The 18,737-nt window shown below is 36.4% G+C and overlaps 1 protein-coding gene across 1 annotated transcript in view; it reads left to right on the forward strand.

Annotated features, from left to right (window-relative positions):
* Positions 1-18,737, forward strand: part of LOC145979603 (tenascin-N-like) — a 121,273-nt gene that overhangs the window by 53,412 nt on the left and 49,124 nt on the right. Inside the window, exons 5-7 of the mRNA XM_083112569.1 lie at positions 1,367-1,477; positions 9,134-9,274; positions 16,346-16,480. Of these exons, the coding sequence (XP_082968695.1) occupies positions 1,367-1,477; positions 9,134-9,274; positions 16,346-16,480 (387 nt within the window). The remainder of the gene's footprint in view (positions 1-1,366; positions 1,478-9,133; positions 9,275-16,345; positions 16,481-18,737) is intronic.

Genomic DNA, 18,737 nt, shown 5'->3' on the forward strand with positions numbered 1-18,737 from the left:
AGATTCGTACAAAGCGCAGGTAAAGGATATGATTGCTTTGGTATGTTGTCACATCAAAAGCGGTGAAAGAGTTATGTGTTCGTGTTACAGAATTAGTTGTCGTAAAGTACAGCATATACAAGATGTACCTCTGGGATTTTACAATGATATAAAATAAAACATGCAAACATGTGTTTGGGTAATTTTATTGTAAGGACCTACTGAGAAAGTTTCTTCCAAAACATTAATAAATATCCATAAACATCCAAATAAATATCATTAGCAATGTGGAGAATATCAAGCTGGTACTTGGTTGCTCAGATGATATGCCCCCCCACTTGATCCATCTACATGGAAAAGTTACCTTAACATATTACAAACCTCAATGCTCCAATAATTATCCATGGAATAATCCATGCAACTTCAACACATATACGATGCGTGAGAGTTTATTCTGTAACACACATGACAAAATTTACCTTTGACCATAACTATGAATTTTGTCTATGCAAACCAAACCACAGTTTGTGCTTTTTCTTGTACTGACACCATGTTTACCAATATGACCTTACTGATGGCATGGTGCTAACGTTGTCAATTTGTAATGAAGGGGTCCCCTGTTTGATACCTGGTGGAGGAACATAGCAGTTCGGATCCCACTTCAAACTGTAGGTCCAGTCTCAATTAGGTATGTCGCATAAAAGTGGACTTAAAACAAAAAAAATATCAATCAAAAGTATTTACTCGCAAGACTTGTGTGAACTAAGAAAGAACAAAAGAAGTGCATAAACTTGAGAGTATATGAATGAAAAGAACAATGACCTGATTATTGCACATGTGCTACTTGGTTCTTCAAATAATATTAAAACCCTGGAGGCTCATCGTGTACATCCTGACCTTGGTTACTCATATGGAAATTTGTAGGTTTTTTTGCGGCTGCAGGTGATTGAGCCTACACTAATGATAATAAAGACATTCAAAACCTTCAAAATGGTATTTCTAACTTGAATTATCCTCTATTTTGTAATGTCGATTTTATTTTGGTGTGGAGACCCCCATTCCCCCTTCTTTTGGATGGTGCAGAGAACTGTCTTACCTTAGTTGTCAAATCAATTCTGATACTTCCAAAGATGCTCCAGCCTACAATTCTCAAGAAGATGATTAACTTCCAAATTTTATGCTCATTCTAAAATGTCTAATAAATATATTTACAAATTCAAATATTTTAAAATAAATTTTCTAATTTATAACCTTTGTCCAGGATAATGATCTAGTATTTTTAGCAGCCTTAACAAAATACTATTATTATCTCTGTAATTGCTTCAGATATGTTACTTAAATCACAATTTTAACAACATTATTAATACTTGCATTTCATTCTTTGTAGCACCTGAAGTCTATACATTGGAAAATAAATGTGAAAATGGTGGAAAGTATGACAATGAGAAACAAAGATGCAATTGTCCTCCAGGATTTATTGGGAATAATTGTGAAACTGGTATGACTATGTCTGTCATTTTTGTTATTAGTAATAATATACTATCTTAAAAAAAATAGCAGTATGATTGAATTGCTGGGATGTAAGGGGTACCTTCCACGTAGGCACCCAAATGTCAACCTCACTTCCACGCAGTACACCCTGGACTGCATTTTGCAGATGAACGAGGCTCTGGCGACTGGCCTTATGGCCAGTATAATTCTGTATGTGTTGTCCTGTTTTTTGTCCTTATGTGTGCTGAGTGCCCGTTTACAGCCTCAGCTTTTTCCTTTCCTTTCCTTTATTAAAGGGCGAGGTTCAGCCTGTGGCTGTTCTACCATCTAACCCCGATGGATACATATACATACTAAATACATTCTACCTACTAAATGTTTGTACAATAACAAACAAGGAAGAAAGAGAGAAACATAAAGAAGACACAAAAAGAACAAATACAAAATTGAGAACAAAGGCTCGTCTACACACTAAAAATAATAATAATAATAAAAAGATTGAAAACAAATACACAAGGATACACAAATTAATTGACACAATTGTGCTTGGTGTGATATGGTTAAGAATAATACAAATTAATATTAATGTTATGTGTAAAAAGCATATAAATGTTCTTAATATGCGAGAGAGGACAAAATATTGTTAAGGGTTGGCAACATGTAAGGGGAAAAGTAAACAAGCAAAATGAAGATGAAAATACTTGTTATTAGGAAGTTGGTTCAGATATGCGAGCTATTATTCGTGAGTGCTGGAACACAGATATTGTTCATTTAGCAATAGAGTTTTTAATTTGTCTTTGAAGTTGTTGCGATTAGTGAGGGACGTCATGGAAGGAGGAAGTTCATTCCACGCTCTTGCAGCTGAATACGTAAATGATGATTCGAAAAGCACTAGTGTGTGCTTTGGAAGTTCAAGTTTCGATTTTCCCCTCGTTTTGTAATCATGTATTTCCCTTCTGAATTTTAATTTCTGGAATAGGTTTCTAGGTGTTTTGGTTTGTAAAAGATTATGAATAAAACAACACAGATGTAATTTTCGGCGTCTGGTCATGTTCAACATTTTGTTGGCATTTAGGGTTGGGAGGATATGATCGTATTTTCTTATATGGTACACGAAACGGTAACATGAATTTTGGACTTTCTGGATTTTGGTTTTGTTTCGAACGGATAGATTTGGTCCGAAAATTACGTCGCAGTAGTCCAGTAAAGGAAAGATAAGTGATTGGATTAGTCTCATTTTAATCTCTGTTTTTAGGCATTCTTTAAAGCTGTACAGCGATCTTAGCACGGCGTAAGCTTTTTTAATTTGTTCTTGTACATGAATATCCCAGTTAAGGTGTTCATCGAAAATGACGCCTAGATTTTTCACATTTGTTGAATAAGGGATTATAGCAGTGTCTAGTTTGATGCATATCTCGTTAGGATTTATCAGAGAGAGACTATTTCGGGAACCAATAAGAGTGAAAGTTGATTTTTATGGGTTTATTTTTAGACCGTTACTTTTACACCAGGTATTTATGTTGGATAAATCATCATTGAGCAAAGCTAAGGCTGCATCTGGCGATTTCGGTGGAAAAGGAATTTGTAGTTGAGTGTCATCTGCGTAAAAATGAACTTTACTGTGATTGATTACGGTAGGTAAGTCGGCTGTAAAAATGGTATAGAGGAGAGGGGCTAGAATCGATCCCTGTGGGACACCAGTTTCCAATGGCAGGGTGCGAGAGAGAGGTGGCGTGGCAGCGTTTATGGATACTCTCTGTTGTCTGTTGTTCAGATACGATCTAAACCATCGGAGAGCGGGAGGTGAAAAATTGTAGTATTTTAATTTGCTCAAGAGCAGGTCATGATGGACACTGTCAAAGGCTTTAGTGAGATCCAGTAATACTAACGCTACTGCCATTCTCTTGTCGATTGATCGTAATAAATCGTCAGTTACTTTAAGTAAAGCCGTTGCCGTGCTGTGTGAGGGACGGAAACTGGATTGACATTTCGGAAGCAGATCTAGGTCATTAAAGTGTTTGCGAGTTTGCTTGTTAACAATTTTTTCAGTGATTTTGGAAAATATAGGTAAGAGACTTATTGGTCGAAGGTCATTCAGGGACGTTATTACTTTTTTTTGGTATCGGAACAACACGTGCTGTCTTCCAGCTGGTCGGGTATTGTCCAGTCCGGAATGAGAAATTTACGATGTGCGTCAGAGGACGTAAGATGTGCGGTAATAACAGTTTAATCATTTTTATAGATATTCCATCATTACCAGATGCATTGGATGATATTTCGTTTATAGCTTTCATTGTTTCGGCTTTGTTTATTTCTTGCAAGTGGAAAGTTTGAGCGCTTTTGTTAAAAGTGTTGCCATCAAAGAACTCTCGAGTTTTGTTAACGGCATCTTCTGAGACATTTGCTTTGCTGCATACGGTAGAAAAATGCCGGTTAATTGAATCTACGTTTCTCAGGTCGGAAGGTATCTCGTTGTTCATATTTTTACTATATACACCCCACGTTTTTATTTTTTTCCACAACTCTTTGCTGTTATTGTTGCATCGGAGGTGATGATTAAAATATGCTTTCTTTTCTTGCCGTTGGACCGAGGTGGTGAAGTTTCTCAGTTCTTTGTAATAGTCCCAGTTTGCCTGGGATTTTGTGCGCTTATATTTTATTATGGCATTGTCACGGAGTTTCATGAGCAGTTTTGTATTTTCGGATATCCACCGAGAGTTTTTTGATTTTATTAATTTAGTTTCAAGGGGCGCATGCTTGTCGAAGAGATTTATTACGTTTTGAGTAACGAAGTGAACTTTATCATCGATGTTGTTGAAGTTATCAATTTGCATCCATTCAATTGTTGCAGCATCCCTATCGAATATCTCTTTGTCGAGGGTAGAGAAGTTTCGAGATTTGATAAACTGTTTAATTAATTTTGGTTTTTCGATGGCAAGTGTCGCGTTTACCAGACAGTGGTCGGACGTTCCGACGGGAGCGGTTACGTTAAACGAGCGTACAAGATCCGGGTCATCCGTCATTACCACGTCGAGGAGTGATCGGGTGGTTGCCGTTATTCTGGTTGGTCGGTTAATGATCTGGACCATGCCGAAAGAGTCGATTATTGATTGTAAATATACTGTTTCTGGTTTATGGGGAGAAAGGAAATCTGCGTTTACGTCGCCTAAAATAAGTAATTTGTGAACGAGTGGAAAAACTTCCGAGATCGTCGTTTCTAGGCACGATAATTTTGTATACGATATATTAGGGGCTTTGTACACACCAATTATTCCCAGAGTTAGATGCTGGAGCTTCACAGTTACGCTAATCATTTCGACTTCGTCGTCAATTTCGTTGCAAGAGGGAATGATCTTGACATTTAGGTCTTTACTGTAATACAAGATTAGGCCACCCCCACCCTTTGTTGTTCTATCCTTTTTTATTGCTGCGTAACCCGGTATGGAGAAGGTCGAGGCGAGGGCTTCGCGGAAAGACCAGCTCTCGGTGACGAGGAAGATATCGAAAGCCGACTCGAGCACCGTGGTCGCCAACTGCTCTAATTTTGGTGACGACAAGGACCTGACGTTCGCTTGAGCGAAATTCAGGAAGGGTGGCCTTGGGGGGCGATGACCGGGAGGGAGGAAACCGTTAGTTGCAGGAATTTCAGGCGGTGGAGTCGACATCACGGAGAAAACAAAGACAGGGGCACCATTTGTTGCGACCTTGAGGGAAATCGAACCTTCCCTTCCATAACGTCATAGCGTATTTTAGCATTATTTCAAATATGAATGTAGGTGCAAATTGGGAGAAGAGAGACATAAGGAAATTCGGGTACTTACATGTTGCCTTCTTGTGAAGTCTTGGATGTTCGTGAATCACAGGTATATTTGACGCTAAAACATCACTCAAAGAAAAATGTATGAAATAATCACTTGCACACGTAATCATAATCACACGCAGAGAAACATAAACATTCGCATAAAGGGATATGGTTGACACACAAGACACACACAATGGACATAATAGGGAAACGATTTCAAACACACGTTCATAATACATATAACTAAGAAATAAAATGAGGATGGTCATCACGGATAGTGATGACAGAAGTCAAAATATTTTTAGATTTTTAGTTATGCAATGTTAGAATTGTTATTTGTAATGTTAAGGGGCTCCCCCCGTATAATGTGACTGGTGCAAATTAACCAGTATGCTGACACACCCAAAATTTTAAATTCAAATTAAAAAAATTCAAATGATTGAATTGCTAGTTTTTATTGTGAATAATAAATTATGAATAAATTCAATTCTATTGTTCTTTGTAAATCAGTTAAAGGTAAAAAATAGGTAAAGTGTTCCCCTGTGCTTAGCACCATGCCAAGAAGGCGTATAGGGGGTGTGGGGGTAATGCTCCACACTTTCTTGATCCGGTCGTGAGTGGGAGTGATGTGATCAGCACCACACCCCTGACTACCTTTACCCCCCAGGGTTTCCGCCAGGTACCCATGTTATTCGGTGCTGGGTGCCAGGTCCGCTTCCAACGTTAGAAAAGTTCCCGAATTTGAACCGGTCGGGGATCGAACCCGGGACCTTTAGCATGGTAGTCAGATGCGTTAACGACTGAACCACCGCGGCCACTTGGTATCAGTTAAACAAGATATAATCAAGACTTCGTACATACTATTATTTACGTAAATACATTTTCTTTTTGTAGCAGTTTATGTTAGATAAATTTTACTCTCATATTTTGTCATGGCTATATATAAGGTAAAAGTTTGAAAGGTCCAAACCCCTCCAATTGGTTTAGTAAATATTTTACGTTATTGTATAATCAAAAAGAAAATGTCAAAGTTGTACAAAATACTACATTACTTGAAAAGGAATTGAAAGTTACATTAATATTGCATGTCTGCAAACCCCCCCACATCATATACACACACACACAACACACACCATCTCTCTCTCTCTCTCTCTCTCTCTCTCTCTCTCTCTCTCTCTCACACACACACACACACATACACGCACACACACACACATATATATATATCGTATGTCCATACTTTCTGCACATTCTCGAAGCTCGTATCTGTCCATCCGCGATGCCTGAATGTGCTTTCTGTCCAAAACTACGACCATTCACCTCTCAATGCAACATCTGATCCATTTGCACGAAATCATACATATACACACACACACACATATATATATACAGGGTCTATCATAAGTAATTGTGCAAACTGACACAGTTGAAAGTACGTGATAATAGAAGCAAAAAAGTCCCAGTAAACATGGGTTCGCAAACGAGCCATTTTCGAGATAATTGCGAGTGTGTGGTTACAAGCTGCCACTGACTTCATTGTTTGTAAATGTCATCCTAGTTGGTAAAATGCTAATAATGTGTGCAAATGTCTAGTTAGAAGCCATCACTGATTTCATTTTGTAAACACCCAGTGCTTTACTCCTTGCACATTCCGAGGTTTGTTCTTTGTTTACAAAACAGGACATTTCCGAGAGAATGTACATGCTTGGAACCAATTCCGAAATGAAAGAGGGGTGTTCGAAAGAATTCAAATCTCAATGCTGAATCGCGTACAGTATTGCATCCAGATGCAAGGACCACACTTTAAACACCTCCTTTAACAAGTACGAGTGTACAGTAATTGTAACATATAACATACTAATGATTGTTAAAGTAAGTAGAATGTTCAATAAAAGCAATGAGATCTCCAATGCTTTTCTTACTGTATTATTCACATTTTACCAACTTGGACGACATTTACAAACAATGAAGTCAGTGGTGGCTTGTAACCACACATTCACAATTATCTCAAAAACAGCTTGTTTGTGGACCCATGTTTACTGAGACTTTTTTTTTGCTTCCACGCGTATGATCGTGTACTTTCTACTGTGTCAGTTTGTGCTATTACTTATGATACACCCTGTACATGCAAGTAGGTGTTTTGAAATTAAAAACCAAATCCAATATTTGTATTCAAATTATTTGAAAAAAACATTTTATAGATAATTTAAAAGTGTTTTTAATAATAAAAAATAATAATGACTTTTAAATTTGTACAATCCTTGGCCTGCTGTAAGTTAAACCCAAACCATTATATTTGATATTAATTATATTGTTATTGATACAAATATTCACATAGGTTTTGCAGTGAATGTACTGCTTTAACACTTATTATGATGAGCAACTTGATAGTTCCATCTTATTTAGGTTGACCATACTGTATGTCTCATTTTCACCATTACAGTTCTGTTTCAGAGACATGTCATCCCATATTATCAAATAACTACTATTTGTCCTGTTTTATGAAAGTCCAGGAGTTAGCTTCAAAACCAGTTCTAAATTTGAGAGACATTTCATGCTAAAATAAATGTTGATAGAATTTTTAAATTTGCATCATGACAACACCATGGCAAAACAGCTGGACTGAATTTCATGCACTTCCTAAGAATCAAAATGTTCCATTGTCATCAAGAACATTCAAGCAGATATCAGTTTACTGTCCCAAACACCTTAGCCATGCTAGTTTGATTTCCTTCACAATGTATATATCCTGATAGAGCTCATATAGTTCCTTATTATATCTTCTTCTCCATAATACATTTTCAGATATTGGCACATATATCCTCCTCAGAATCTTCCATTCAATTTATGTTTTTAATAAAATAAATTACTGCCTTGGTCAGCATATTTAGTTTTTCATAATCATGGAAACAAGGCTTAATGGTGTTATAATTCCATTCAAACTTTCCGCTCATTGACTCAATCTTCTTGGTTATTATCCATGATTCACATCCATACATTAGGGTAGGTCTTATTAGAATTTTGTTTACTTTTGTTTTCCTTCTGCTATACTCAGACTTCATATGTTTTCTGAGTTAAAAATAGAAAGTAGAAAGACCACCTACCTTTAAGGTGGGTTGATTCGGTAGAAGAGGGCCTGAGTTTGCAGGGAATTAGGAGCCGGAAAAAGGAAGGCTTGTGAATAGAGATGAATGGCGGAAGATTCTGAAGGTAGCCAGGGTCTGTAATGGACTGAAGTGCTAGGAAAGAAGAAGAAGAAGAAGCAGTTTACAGTTTAATTTTGGGTCACATCCCAAATTGTATTGCTTTGTGTGTGAATCAAATCTCGTGTTGTGTGGCTGATATGTGGGGAGTTTTATGAATGGTTGGTGGAGATTAAAGTAGTTCTCAAGAAAATTGATTCTTCTGATAAATACTTCTGGCACTACTCAATTTCAGCACATGACAAACATCAAAAGTTGGTCAGAAGGGATGAAAAACACTATGTCAGTCATTACAAGAATTAATTACCCTTTGACAACTGGAGATCATATTTCATTCATTGCTTATGATATATCATTTATGTGACCCATATTTTAATGAGTAATAGTACATTAATAATAACAATATTTGTATTAGGCCAAACTGATTTTCCATGTTGGTGGGGGGGGGGGGGGAGTTAACTGATCTCCTTGGTATGTCCCATTTTGGGATCAAAATATTATGGTCACCCTAATCTTATTGTACAGTTGAACATAAGGTAATGAGGTTTGACAACACACCTCAGTGCACAGTAATAGCGTTTCCATAATGGTTGGAACTCTTTTGAAGTTATGTATGTACAATTGATATCCTGATGGCATTCATGATTTCCATTTCCAGGCTGTGGAGAGAATAGGTATGGAAGAGACTGTGGAGGAATATGTTCAAAGACAAAATTCAAGTGCAAAGGCATGATTCTTTGTACTCCAAGCTTTGGCTGTACCTGTGCTTTTGGAATTGAAGGAATTTTGTGTCACAAAGGTAATGAACTATTTTCCATACACGACAAATTTGTGCTTATTTGAATTTGCATAATCTGACATATTATCAGGGGTGGCGCCAGGGGGACGTGGGGGGGGGGGCAGGGGGTGCTTGCGCATACCCTTAATTTTCTTCTGCACCCCCTTCAGCACCTCCTACATTCAACTGAAAACACTAACACTTGGAGTGTCATATTTTGTCATGTCGTCATATCGAGCGTTGAATGTTATACTGAAGTGAGACCGTTACTATTGTATGCATCAGGCAAGCACTGAAGAAGATGCTGATATACATACTTTCTTGTAGTGGATCCTCTATAATGATCAGCAGACATTTTTTTTTCTTTCGTCAGCATTGTTGTTATGAATTTTTTCTTCGTTTGTTTCTTCAAGTGGTCTGTTTGTGGTTTTCGATAATTGCCTACAGATCAATGTGAGTTATGTTTTTCTTTCTTTTTCTTTTGCATTGTTGATACACGGTTTATTTTCCGCCTATTTGTTCTTCCTCACAATGGAGCAAAAATTTCAGGTGCTTTCAAGGTATCACCAAGTCACTGACCAAGCCGTGCTGTGGAAATTAATGTGAGCCGAGTTATAACATGAAGGTTAGTTTTCTTGTTAATACGTTCTGTGTATTTGTTCCACATAACATATCTAGTAAACATACCATTTCAGGCTTTTTCAAAACCCGTTATAAAGAGACCCAATGTCAGTGGCGTAGCATGGACATTTCGGGTGGGAACGCCAAGTCCGAAGGAAGGGTCGGCCCTTTCGTGCTTAATAATTTACTTATGGTATTAGTCGCCACAGGTATTGTTTATTTGCCTGAAGTCAGCTGGGTTTTCAATAAAACATCATCCATGCATGTTTTAGCTAGAAAATTAGATGCCTCACTATGCCACAAATGTTTTGAACTCTGGTGTTTTATACCTTTTTTTATACCTTTCTGCATGACGCAAGTCATTAAAAATCTACTTTAATCACAAGCGCCTCTGCACAACAGTAGGCGTAATTGTTGTGGATGATCCAACTACTGATTGATTTGGTTTATTTTACTTCGCTTTTCTACCACTTTTGGTTAATTGCGAATATGAATATGAGTGATGATGATATTGATGAAGGGACACTGACAAAGAACACCCGTGCTCACGCTGGGATTCGAACCAGGGACCTCTGTCATCTTGGCGCACTGTGCAAAGCATCCTGACACGGAGGTGGATGGATGATCCAAATATCGTACACTCTACTGACGTAACAGTGCCGATTAATAATTCAGACCACTGTTTATTACATCTTGAGAATGCTGATAAACATTTTAAAATAATTTTGTACAGAGACAATTCGATGTTAAGAGTTTTCAAATGAATGGTAAACATTTCCATTGACAGAATATTAAGCAGTTAGATAATAACAAAAAAATAATAACAATAAAAAGAATAATAGTTTTGCGGGTTAAGTGGTAGAGCAGCCACAGGCTGAATTTCTACCACGAGGACTTCACCAACTTATTTGACAAAAACTGTGTTGATCTTTTAGTTTCTAATGCACATCGCTGTTCGTGAAATAAATTATATAATGCAGTGATCATTAAGAAGCGGTATATTTGAGATTGGTAAAGTTACGTCAGTCAATATTGCGTATTGTAGCATCACATAACACGAATTGCATGAGCGCGAAGAACCAGGTAGGAATTCTACCGCTGTCGTCTGCTTCAGAAAACAGGAAGGGTCACATAAACCAATCACGGTAGACCTCTGCTGCAGCTACGTACGCTGGCGTATGAGAGAGCATTTACGCGTGTGCTGTAGACATCGAAGCTTTCCCTCCAGAAAGGCAGCAAGGAATATAGAGTCTTGTACGCCGAACCTGCTCGGCGTCCGGCCAAGAAAGACATTGAGAAAAGATGCTAGAACGAGTGTTGAGAGTGGAGCGTTGCAAGCAGATCGCGAAAAATATCTATTATAATGCCATGAAGGTCAAACATATATGGAATTAATCAAGTTTTACTTTATATTCACAGCACTTACGCATTTTTGAAATTTTAAATCTGGGAACGCCGGGCGTACGGGCATACTATAACACTACGCCACTGCCCAATGTTCATGAAGAAATTTTAAAGTTCGTTGAATGGGGTTAGTGCGGCAGAAGAGATTTTATCAAAGATGAAGTTGCTGTGTACTTCGCGTGTTGTCCTGAAGTGCCAGACAGAATGTACAATGTACTGTGTATTTGGTACAGTCATGTTCAAAAAATCTGTCGCATGGATTTTTTCTAAGTCCAACGACTTACGAAATTATGTTGGGAGCTCTGAAACAAGGAAGAGTTGTGAAATATACGATCCTTAAATCACAGTGAAGTTCGATTCGGAGTAGGAGGAGGCGTGACTCACGGTCTTGTCCACAGGAAGTTCAACCAATGCAGCATTTCCAAATATGAGATAACGTCCCCATTGGTTAAATATTGTTTCACTAATGCGAATCGGCAGAAAGATTGCGCAAAAGTTTACTTTGTCGTTTTAATTGCCTTTAATCGTTTCAAATTAGTATTAAATTGTCCCAATTATAGTTCACGAGCTTAATATAATGTATTCATGTATGTGTTTGACAATCATATATCACTCATTAGAACAATTTGCACATTGTTTTCACTACGTGAGATGACATTTCATTTACATTTACGATAAAATAGTGGTTTGGGTGTAATAACAGTTTTCATTAATTAATTTAGAGATGCATTTTTATTTGTTGAGTTAATGATTAGGTTAATTCGTTATTTCTCGCGAAAAGAGGTAAAGGAGGTTTGGTTGTGTTGTTTATAAAGAGGCGGGTGGGGATTATATTTCTAATGCATATTGAACGAATTGGTCTTAACTCATAATCATGCCGTAAGAAGGAACGAACTCGTGGGGTAGTGGTTATCGCACTGGGTTTTCACTCTAATGGTCGTAGGTTCAAATCCCCACGGTGGCAAAAACTTTTCTTAAGCTTTATTCGTTCCCATTGTTACTATTTTAATTAGTCTTCTTTGAAACTAACAACGAAAGATTATACAATTAACTCTCTCTCTCTTTCAAAATGGTAATATGAGGACAGGTTTCTTATTATAAGAATTGGAAATTTTAGTGGTCTCAACGCATCTAAAATCCAAAATACTAGATCGACGTTATTTTCTACTGAATTCTAAATCCACGTTATACACAGATAGGCTAATGGGGCCTGGACCTACAGTTTAAAGTGAGATACGAACCACTATGTGTCTCCACTTGTTATCCTGCACTGAACGTAAAACAAACAGCTCCCCGCCCCCATTTTTAAAACAAATTTACATTAAATATGGTATTTATAAGATAATCATCATTGATTTGATTGTTTTTATTACTGAACGTCAAATAAAACATTTTCCACAATCACCTGTTCGTCCCATCTCTCCCAATATCTTTCTGTCCCTCTCTTTTCCCCCTTCCCCACCCACCACACACATGTGTAAAAATAAATATTTTCTTAGGTTTGTATGTGTATAAATATAACATTAAATACCCCCAAAAATACTATTTATTTTCTACTTTCCGTCACCCCTCTCCCACTCCCACAACCCCTCATTATTATTGGCGTTCGCCAGACCAAGTGGTAATGTATCAACGTCTTGTAATCAGTGTGTCCTTTTCCGAGTTCCAGTCAGGTCGCATAATGTTTCAGATTCCAATTTAAATGTATCCCGAGTCGTGATTAGCCTATGTGTGCAAAAAGTGATGTTAAAACGAACTCTTGACCTCAATAATACAAGTTGTGTATTTTCTTCCAGCTGTGGTTACCTCTTTTCGCGAGAAATAACAAATTAACCTAATCATTAACTCAACAAATAAAAATGCATCTCTAAATTAATTAATGAAAACTGTTATTACACCCAAACCACTATTTTATCGTAAATGTAAATGAAATGTCATCTCATGTAGTGAAAACAATGTGAAAATTGTTCTAATGAGTGATATATGATTGTCAAACACATACATGAATACATTATATTGAGCTCGTGAACTATAATTGGGACAATTTAATACTAATTTGAAACGATTAAAGGCAATTAAAACGACAAAGTAAACTTTTGCGCAATCTTTCTGCCGATTCGCATTAGTGAAACAATATTTAACCAATGGGGACGTTATCTCATATTTGGAAATGCTGCATTGGTTGAACTTCCTGTGGACAAGACCGTGAGTCACGCCTCCTCCTACTCCGAATCGAACTTCACTGTGATTTAAGGATCGTATATTTCACAACTCTTCCTTGTTTCAGAGCTCCCAACATAATTTCGTAAGTCGTTGGACTTAGAAAAAATCCATGCGACAGATTTTTTGAACATGACTGTACCTCCATTGGTTGGTTACATTGAAAAGGTTCAAAAATTGTGTTTTTAAAAACAAGGATAATTTCATTTTTTATTTCACTACATAGTTCAATAAGAATGAATGAATGAATGAATATATCGTAATGTTTACACTGTAGGACCAATTTCTTGGAGTGTAAGACTTAATATATATCATCATGTAAGTCCAGGGGAAAGGCAAGGGGTGCACAGCCTGCCTGGATAATGAATAGGGAAAGGAACTTCAGGTAAATAAATGTTTTTTCTGCGATAAGATAGAGACCCTCATTTTTGCCAAAATTCTGATCATAGCCTTATATGTCAACACAGCAAATTTTATTTTACATAAAAACACATATTTTCCAGTTTTCCGTATGTAAATACATATTTTGCGAATTTTCATTTTAAATACATAAAATCGCTCATTGACTTCATCTACCTCGAAATCCTAGAAGGAAAAATGTTTATTCTCCGCACCTCTTTCATAGCGAGAGTGCTAGGTTTGTTTTGTCTTTGAACACCCTCGCTGGCAGACTTCTGGCACCTCACCTACGATCCTATTGGGAGAAAATAGCTGTAAGTAGCTGGGGCTGGCTACACGTAACGATAGCAAGGCTTTTTAATGAAGCAATGCAGCTATTGTGGCCAGAAGGCATAAAATTTGACAATGTTCTTTTGACAGATGCTGCAGCTTACATGCAGTGGTCTTGCCGTTAGCTACCCCAAAATGGTGCACGTTACATGTGTGGCTCATGCGTTGCATAGAATATGTGAAAAGATAAGAGCTCTTTATCCCAATGTCGATAAACTGGTTTCAAATGGGAAGAAAGTTTTTATCAAGTCGCCTAGAAGAATAGACATTTTTAAACAAAAATGTCCTGAGGTTCCCCTTCCCCCTACACCTGTAGTAACGCGATGGGGCACTTGGTTGGATGCAGATGTTATGCCCAGAACTTTGAAAAAATTGTATCTGTTGTAAATGATCTCGACAAAGAAGAATTCTGCAAGAACAGTTGATGAAGTCCTCCTTAAAAGTCGAATTGGCATACATCTCAACAAACCTGTCCATTCTCTCTAATTCCATACGAAAGCTTGAATCGTCCGCGAACACTTTGGCAGCTTCCATTGGTGAAGTCCGTACAGTAGAAACGAAACTGAAAGAACTCACTGGATTTAAATGTCTAAATGTACAGAATTTTTGGGGAAAAACCAAGGTTTTCAAACATTGTGCCAAATTGCATGTGTTTTGGAAGGAGGTGAAGTAGAGGAAGAGGAAGCTTTGGAAAACTTCAGTGTTAGTGACATTTCGTGCTTCAAATATGCAAGAATTGTTTCTTGTGACGTGGAGCGATCTTTCTCACAATATAAGATGCTTTGTAGAGATAATCGTCACAGATTTACAATGGAGAATTTGGAAAAACTATGGTGATCCACTGCAACTCTTCCAAAAAATAGCTCGCTAAGAGATAATCATTTAGAAACTAATTTCAGGTGTTTAAAATGCATGTTATAGTTTGTTTTTGTTACCAAATGTTTTTATTTTTGTCACATATTTTCCTGTTTTTATCACATATTTTCAACATTTATGACACATAAAAAATAAATATTTCTGAGTTTTTTAGCACATAAAGTTCCGTTCCCTAATAATGAATGTCAATCTAAAGTTATTATATTTCACACATACAATTTAATTTCAGTCAATAATTTTTGTTAGGGGTGCAGTTGCCCCTGCTTTTTGCTATTTTTGCCCCGCACTATGCTAAACCTTATCTACTAAGGGAAAGTAAACTCTCCTCCCCCCCTGCAAGTATTGGCACCTTGCTCCCCAGTTTTGAAAGGTTGCATGCATGTTTAATTGTTTTCCTTATTCTCAGCATCGCACCCTCTAAATTTGTTTCTGCACCCCCTCAGCACCCCTTGATGATTAATCCTGGCACTGCCGCTGCATATTATATTCAAAGTGTAGTAGCCCAATTGTTCAATTGTGGTAGACATACAGTAGGCCTAGAGTTATGATTCAGTGCATTTCTTACTTCAGTGAAGAAGCCAGTTGAAACCAATAGGATTTTTGTCTACTGTCAACAGTTAACATTCCAACCAGGACACCCCTTATAATGAATAAGAAATTCACTTACAAATTGGTGAATTTGATTCAATGTTTACTTACGCTCCCTTCTCTCTCTAACCATCAATTTGGTATCAGCACCCTCTTCTTGATTGATCTGTAGTTTGCCCTATATACTAGGTATGTTCTCCCTGTCTTCCAACTTACCATGTTTTCTGTCAGGGAAGTAGCTTTCCTCTGTGTAAAACAGATCATCCAATTAGTTATCAAATAAAAGTAGTCATAATTTTCCCATCTGTATTTAATTCATTTTTCCTTGAACATCCTCTATATTTGCATATTGATTTTTAATTGAATATGATTGTATTTTCATAATTTGTTTTATTGAATTATAGTAGACAATTATTATTCACTGTTAGTGCTAGTTGAGAAATAGACTGTTCTTTTAAAATTATTCTCCACAGTCTATGGATTAATATTTATTAGAAGGGATTATGAGTCTCTGTTCTAATTATGTATTTTTTTATCTTATTAGGCCAATACAAAAGACATCTCAAATATTGTAATTTGAACTGAGATTAAATACACTCAGTATGCATATACTGTCAACTTCTTTGTTAAAAATTGTCTTTCATTTCATTACAGATTGCCAGTTGGGGAAATATGGTGCTGGTTGTACAGAAACCTGTGGCCATTGTCTGGGACTTGACTGTGATAAGTCTACTGGAGTATGCTTAGATGGTTGCAGCAATGGATATTACCCTCCATATTGCCTTGAAAGTAAGTTGCAATGTGTGTGTTTATATGTTTCTTTTTAATAAATGAAACAGTAAAAAAAGAGCAGCATTGCAGGGAAAAATATTCGAGAATGATCCTATATTTTTTTGCAATGAACAAGAAAGGAGAAATCCTTATGTACAAGTGATCAGTTTCTGATTCGAAAAATGCATAAGCCATACTATTCTTCACTGCCATAAGTTTCATCACAAGCTCTATATTTGAAACAATATGTACCTATTCACTGAAAGCAGTCATAAAGCAATACAATATTATCATATTTTAAATAATAATTCATTCATAAATTAATAAGCTTATGAATGAAATATAGGTGTAGAAACTAACTAACTCTCTAGCCTTCTTAAACCCGAAGGTTCATGGCTGCAGCAACACAGGCCTTCCATCTGTCCCTATCTTGAGCAAGATCTATATACTCTTTTCCATCCCTACCGATTTCCTTTAGGTCCATCTCAACGTTGTCCCTCCATCTTCGTCTTGGCCTTCCTACAGGTCTCTTACCATCTGGTTTCCCAACAAGAATCCTGTAAACTCCTCTTTCCTCTCCCATTCGTGCCACATGGCCTGCCCACCTAAGTCTTCTTGATTTAATTATTCTAATAATATCTGGACATGAATACAAATTATGTAGTTCTAAATTATGTAACCTTCTCCACTCACCTGTCTCCTCATCCCTTTTAGGTCCAAAGATTTTCCTAAGGATCTTATTTTCAAATACTCTCAATTTATGTTCCTCTTTCAATGTAAGGGACCAAGTTTCACACCCATATAATACTACAGACAAAATTACTGTTTTGTATATTTTAACTTTTAGTTTCTTAGATATTAAACGAGAAGACAAAAGTTTATGAAGAGAGAAGTAACATGCATTTCCTGAATTAAGCCTACTTTTTATTTCCTCTTTAATATAATTTTCATTTGTTAATATTACTCCTAAGTATTTGAATTTGGAAACTGGTTCAAACGAGTTGTTATCAATAATTAGATTTTGATTATTACCTAACACTTGGTTTCGGCCTGTAAGCATATATTTAGTTTTCTCTTTGTTAACTTCCAAACCTATCTCTTTAGCAGTTTTGAAAAATATTTTAGCATTATTCTTAATCGTATTTATATCATCCCCCAGTAAGTCTACATCATCTGCATATGCTAACAACTGAGTCACACCATTTAATTTTAGTCCATCTTTAGTTTCTTTTACCTTCCTTACAGCATATTCTAAGGCAAAATTAAAGAGCAATGGAGATAATGCATCTCCTTGTTTTAACCCATCATGAATTATAAATTTGTCAGACATATTATTACCCACACGAATTTTACTTTCTGTTTCACTGGTGCATATTTTTATCATACTAACAAGCTTCTTAGGTATTCCAAACTCTACTAATATATTATATAGTTTATCTCTTTTGACCGAATCATATGCTTTTTTGAAATCAATGAATAGCTGATGGACATTTTGATTATATTCCCACTTTTTTTCAAGTGTCTGTCTGATGTGAAAAATTTGATCTGTAGTTGATCTGTTACGTTTAAATCCACATTGATAATCACCTATAATTTCATTAGCATATGGGGTTAGTCTTGTTAAAAGAATGTTAGACAATATTTTGTATGTTGTTGAGAGTAGAGAAATTCCACGGTAATTATTGCAGTTCATTTTATCACCTTTTTTAAACACAGGAACGAACAATTATGGATTCTTTCCACTGTTGAGGGATTTCTTCTTTATTCCATATTAAACAAATTAATTTATGAATTTGACATATTAATGAATTTCCACCATATTTAATTAACTCAGCTGGTATTAAATCAATGCCAGGTGCCTTGTTATTCTTAAGCCTTTTAATAGCATCTTTAACTTCAGTCAAGTTAGGTTCTGGAACTAAAGGTTCTGCTGTGTGTACTTCATTTACTTCTGATTTATCTCCTACATGGACATTTAAAAGGTCATTAAAGTAGTTCTTCCATCTATTTAGAATATCACTTGGGTCAGCTAGAAAATCACCGTCTTTATCTTTTATCAAGTTTACTTTAGGTTGCCACCCCTTTCTAAATTCATTTACACCTTTATATAAATCTCTGATATTTTTATTTTTGCTGTTTGTTTCAATTTCGTTAATTTTGCTTTTCAAGTAATCTCTTTTTTTACTTCTAAACGTGCGGTTAACTTCTCGCTTTATTCTATTATAATTGCTTAGATTTGTATCATCAGAGTTATTTAACCACCTAAGTCTAGCCT

The sequence above is a fragment of the Lepisma saccharinum genome, chromosome 26, assembly GCF_977018435.1.
Source record: "Lepisma saccharinum chromosome 26, izLepSacc3.1, whole genome shotgun sequence".
NCBI classification, from domain to species: domain Eukaryota; kingdom Metazoa; phylum Arthropoda; class Insecta; order Zygentoma; family Lepismatidae; genus Lepisma; species Lepisma saccharinum.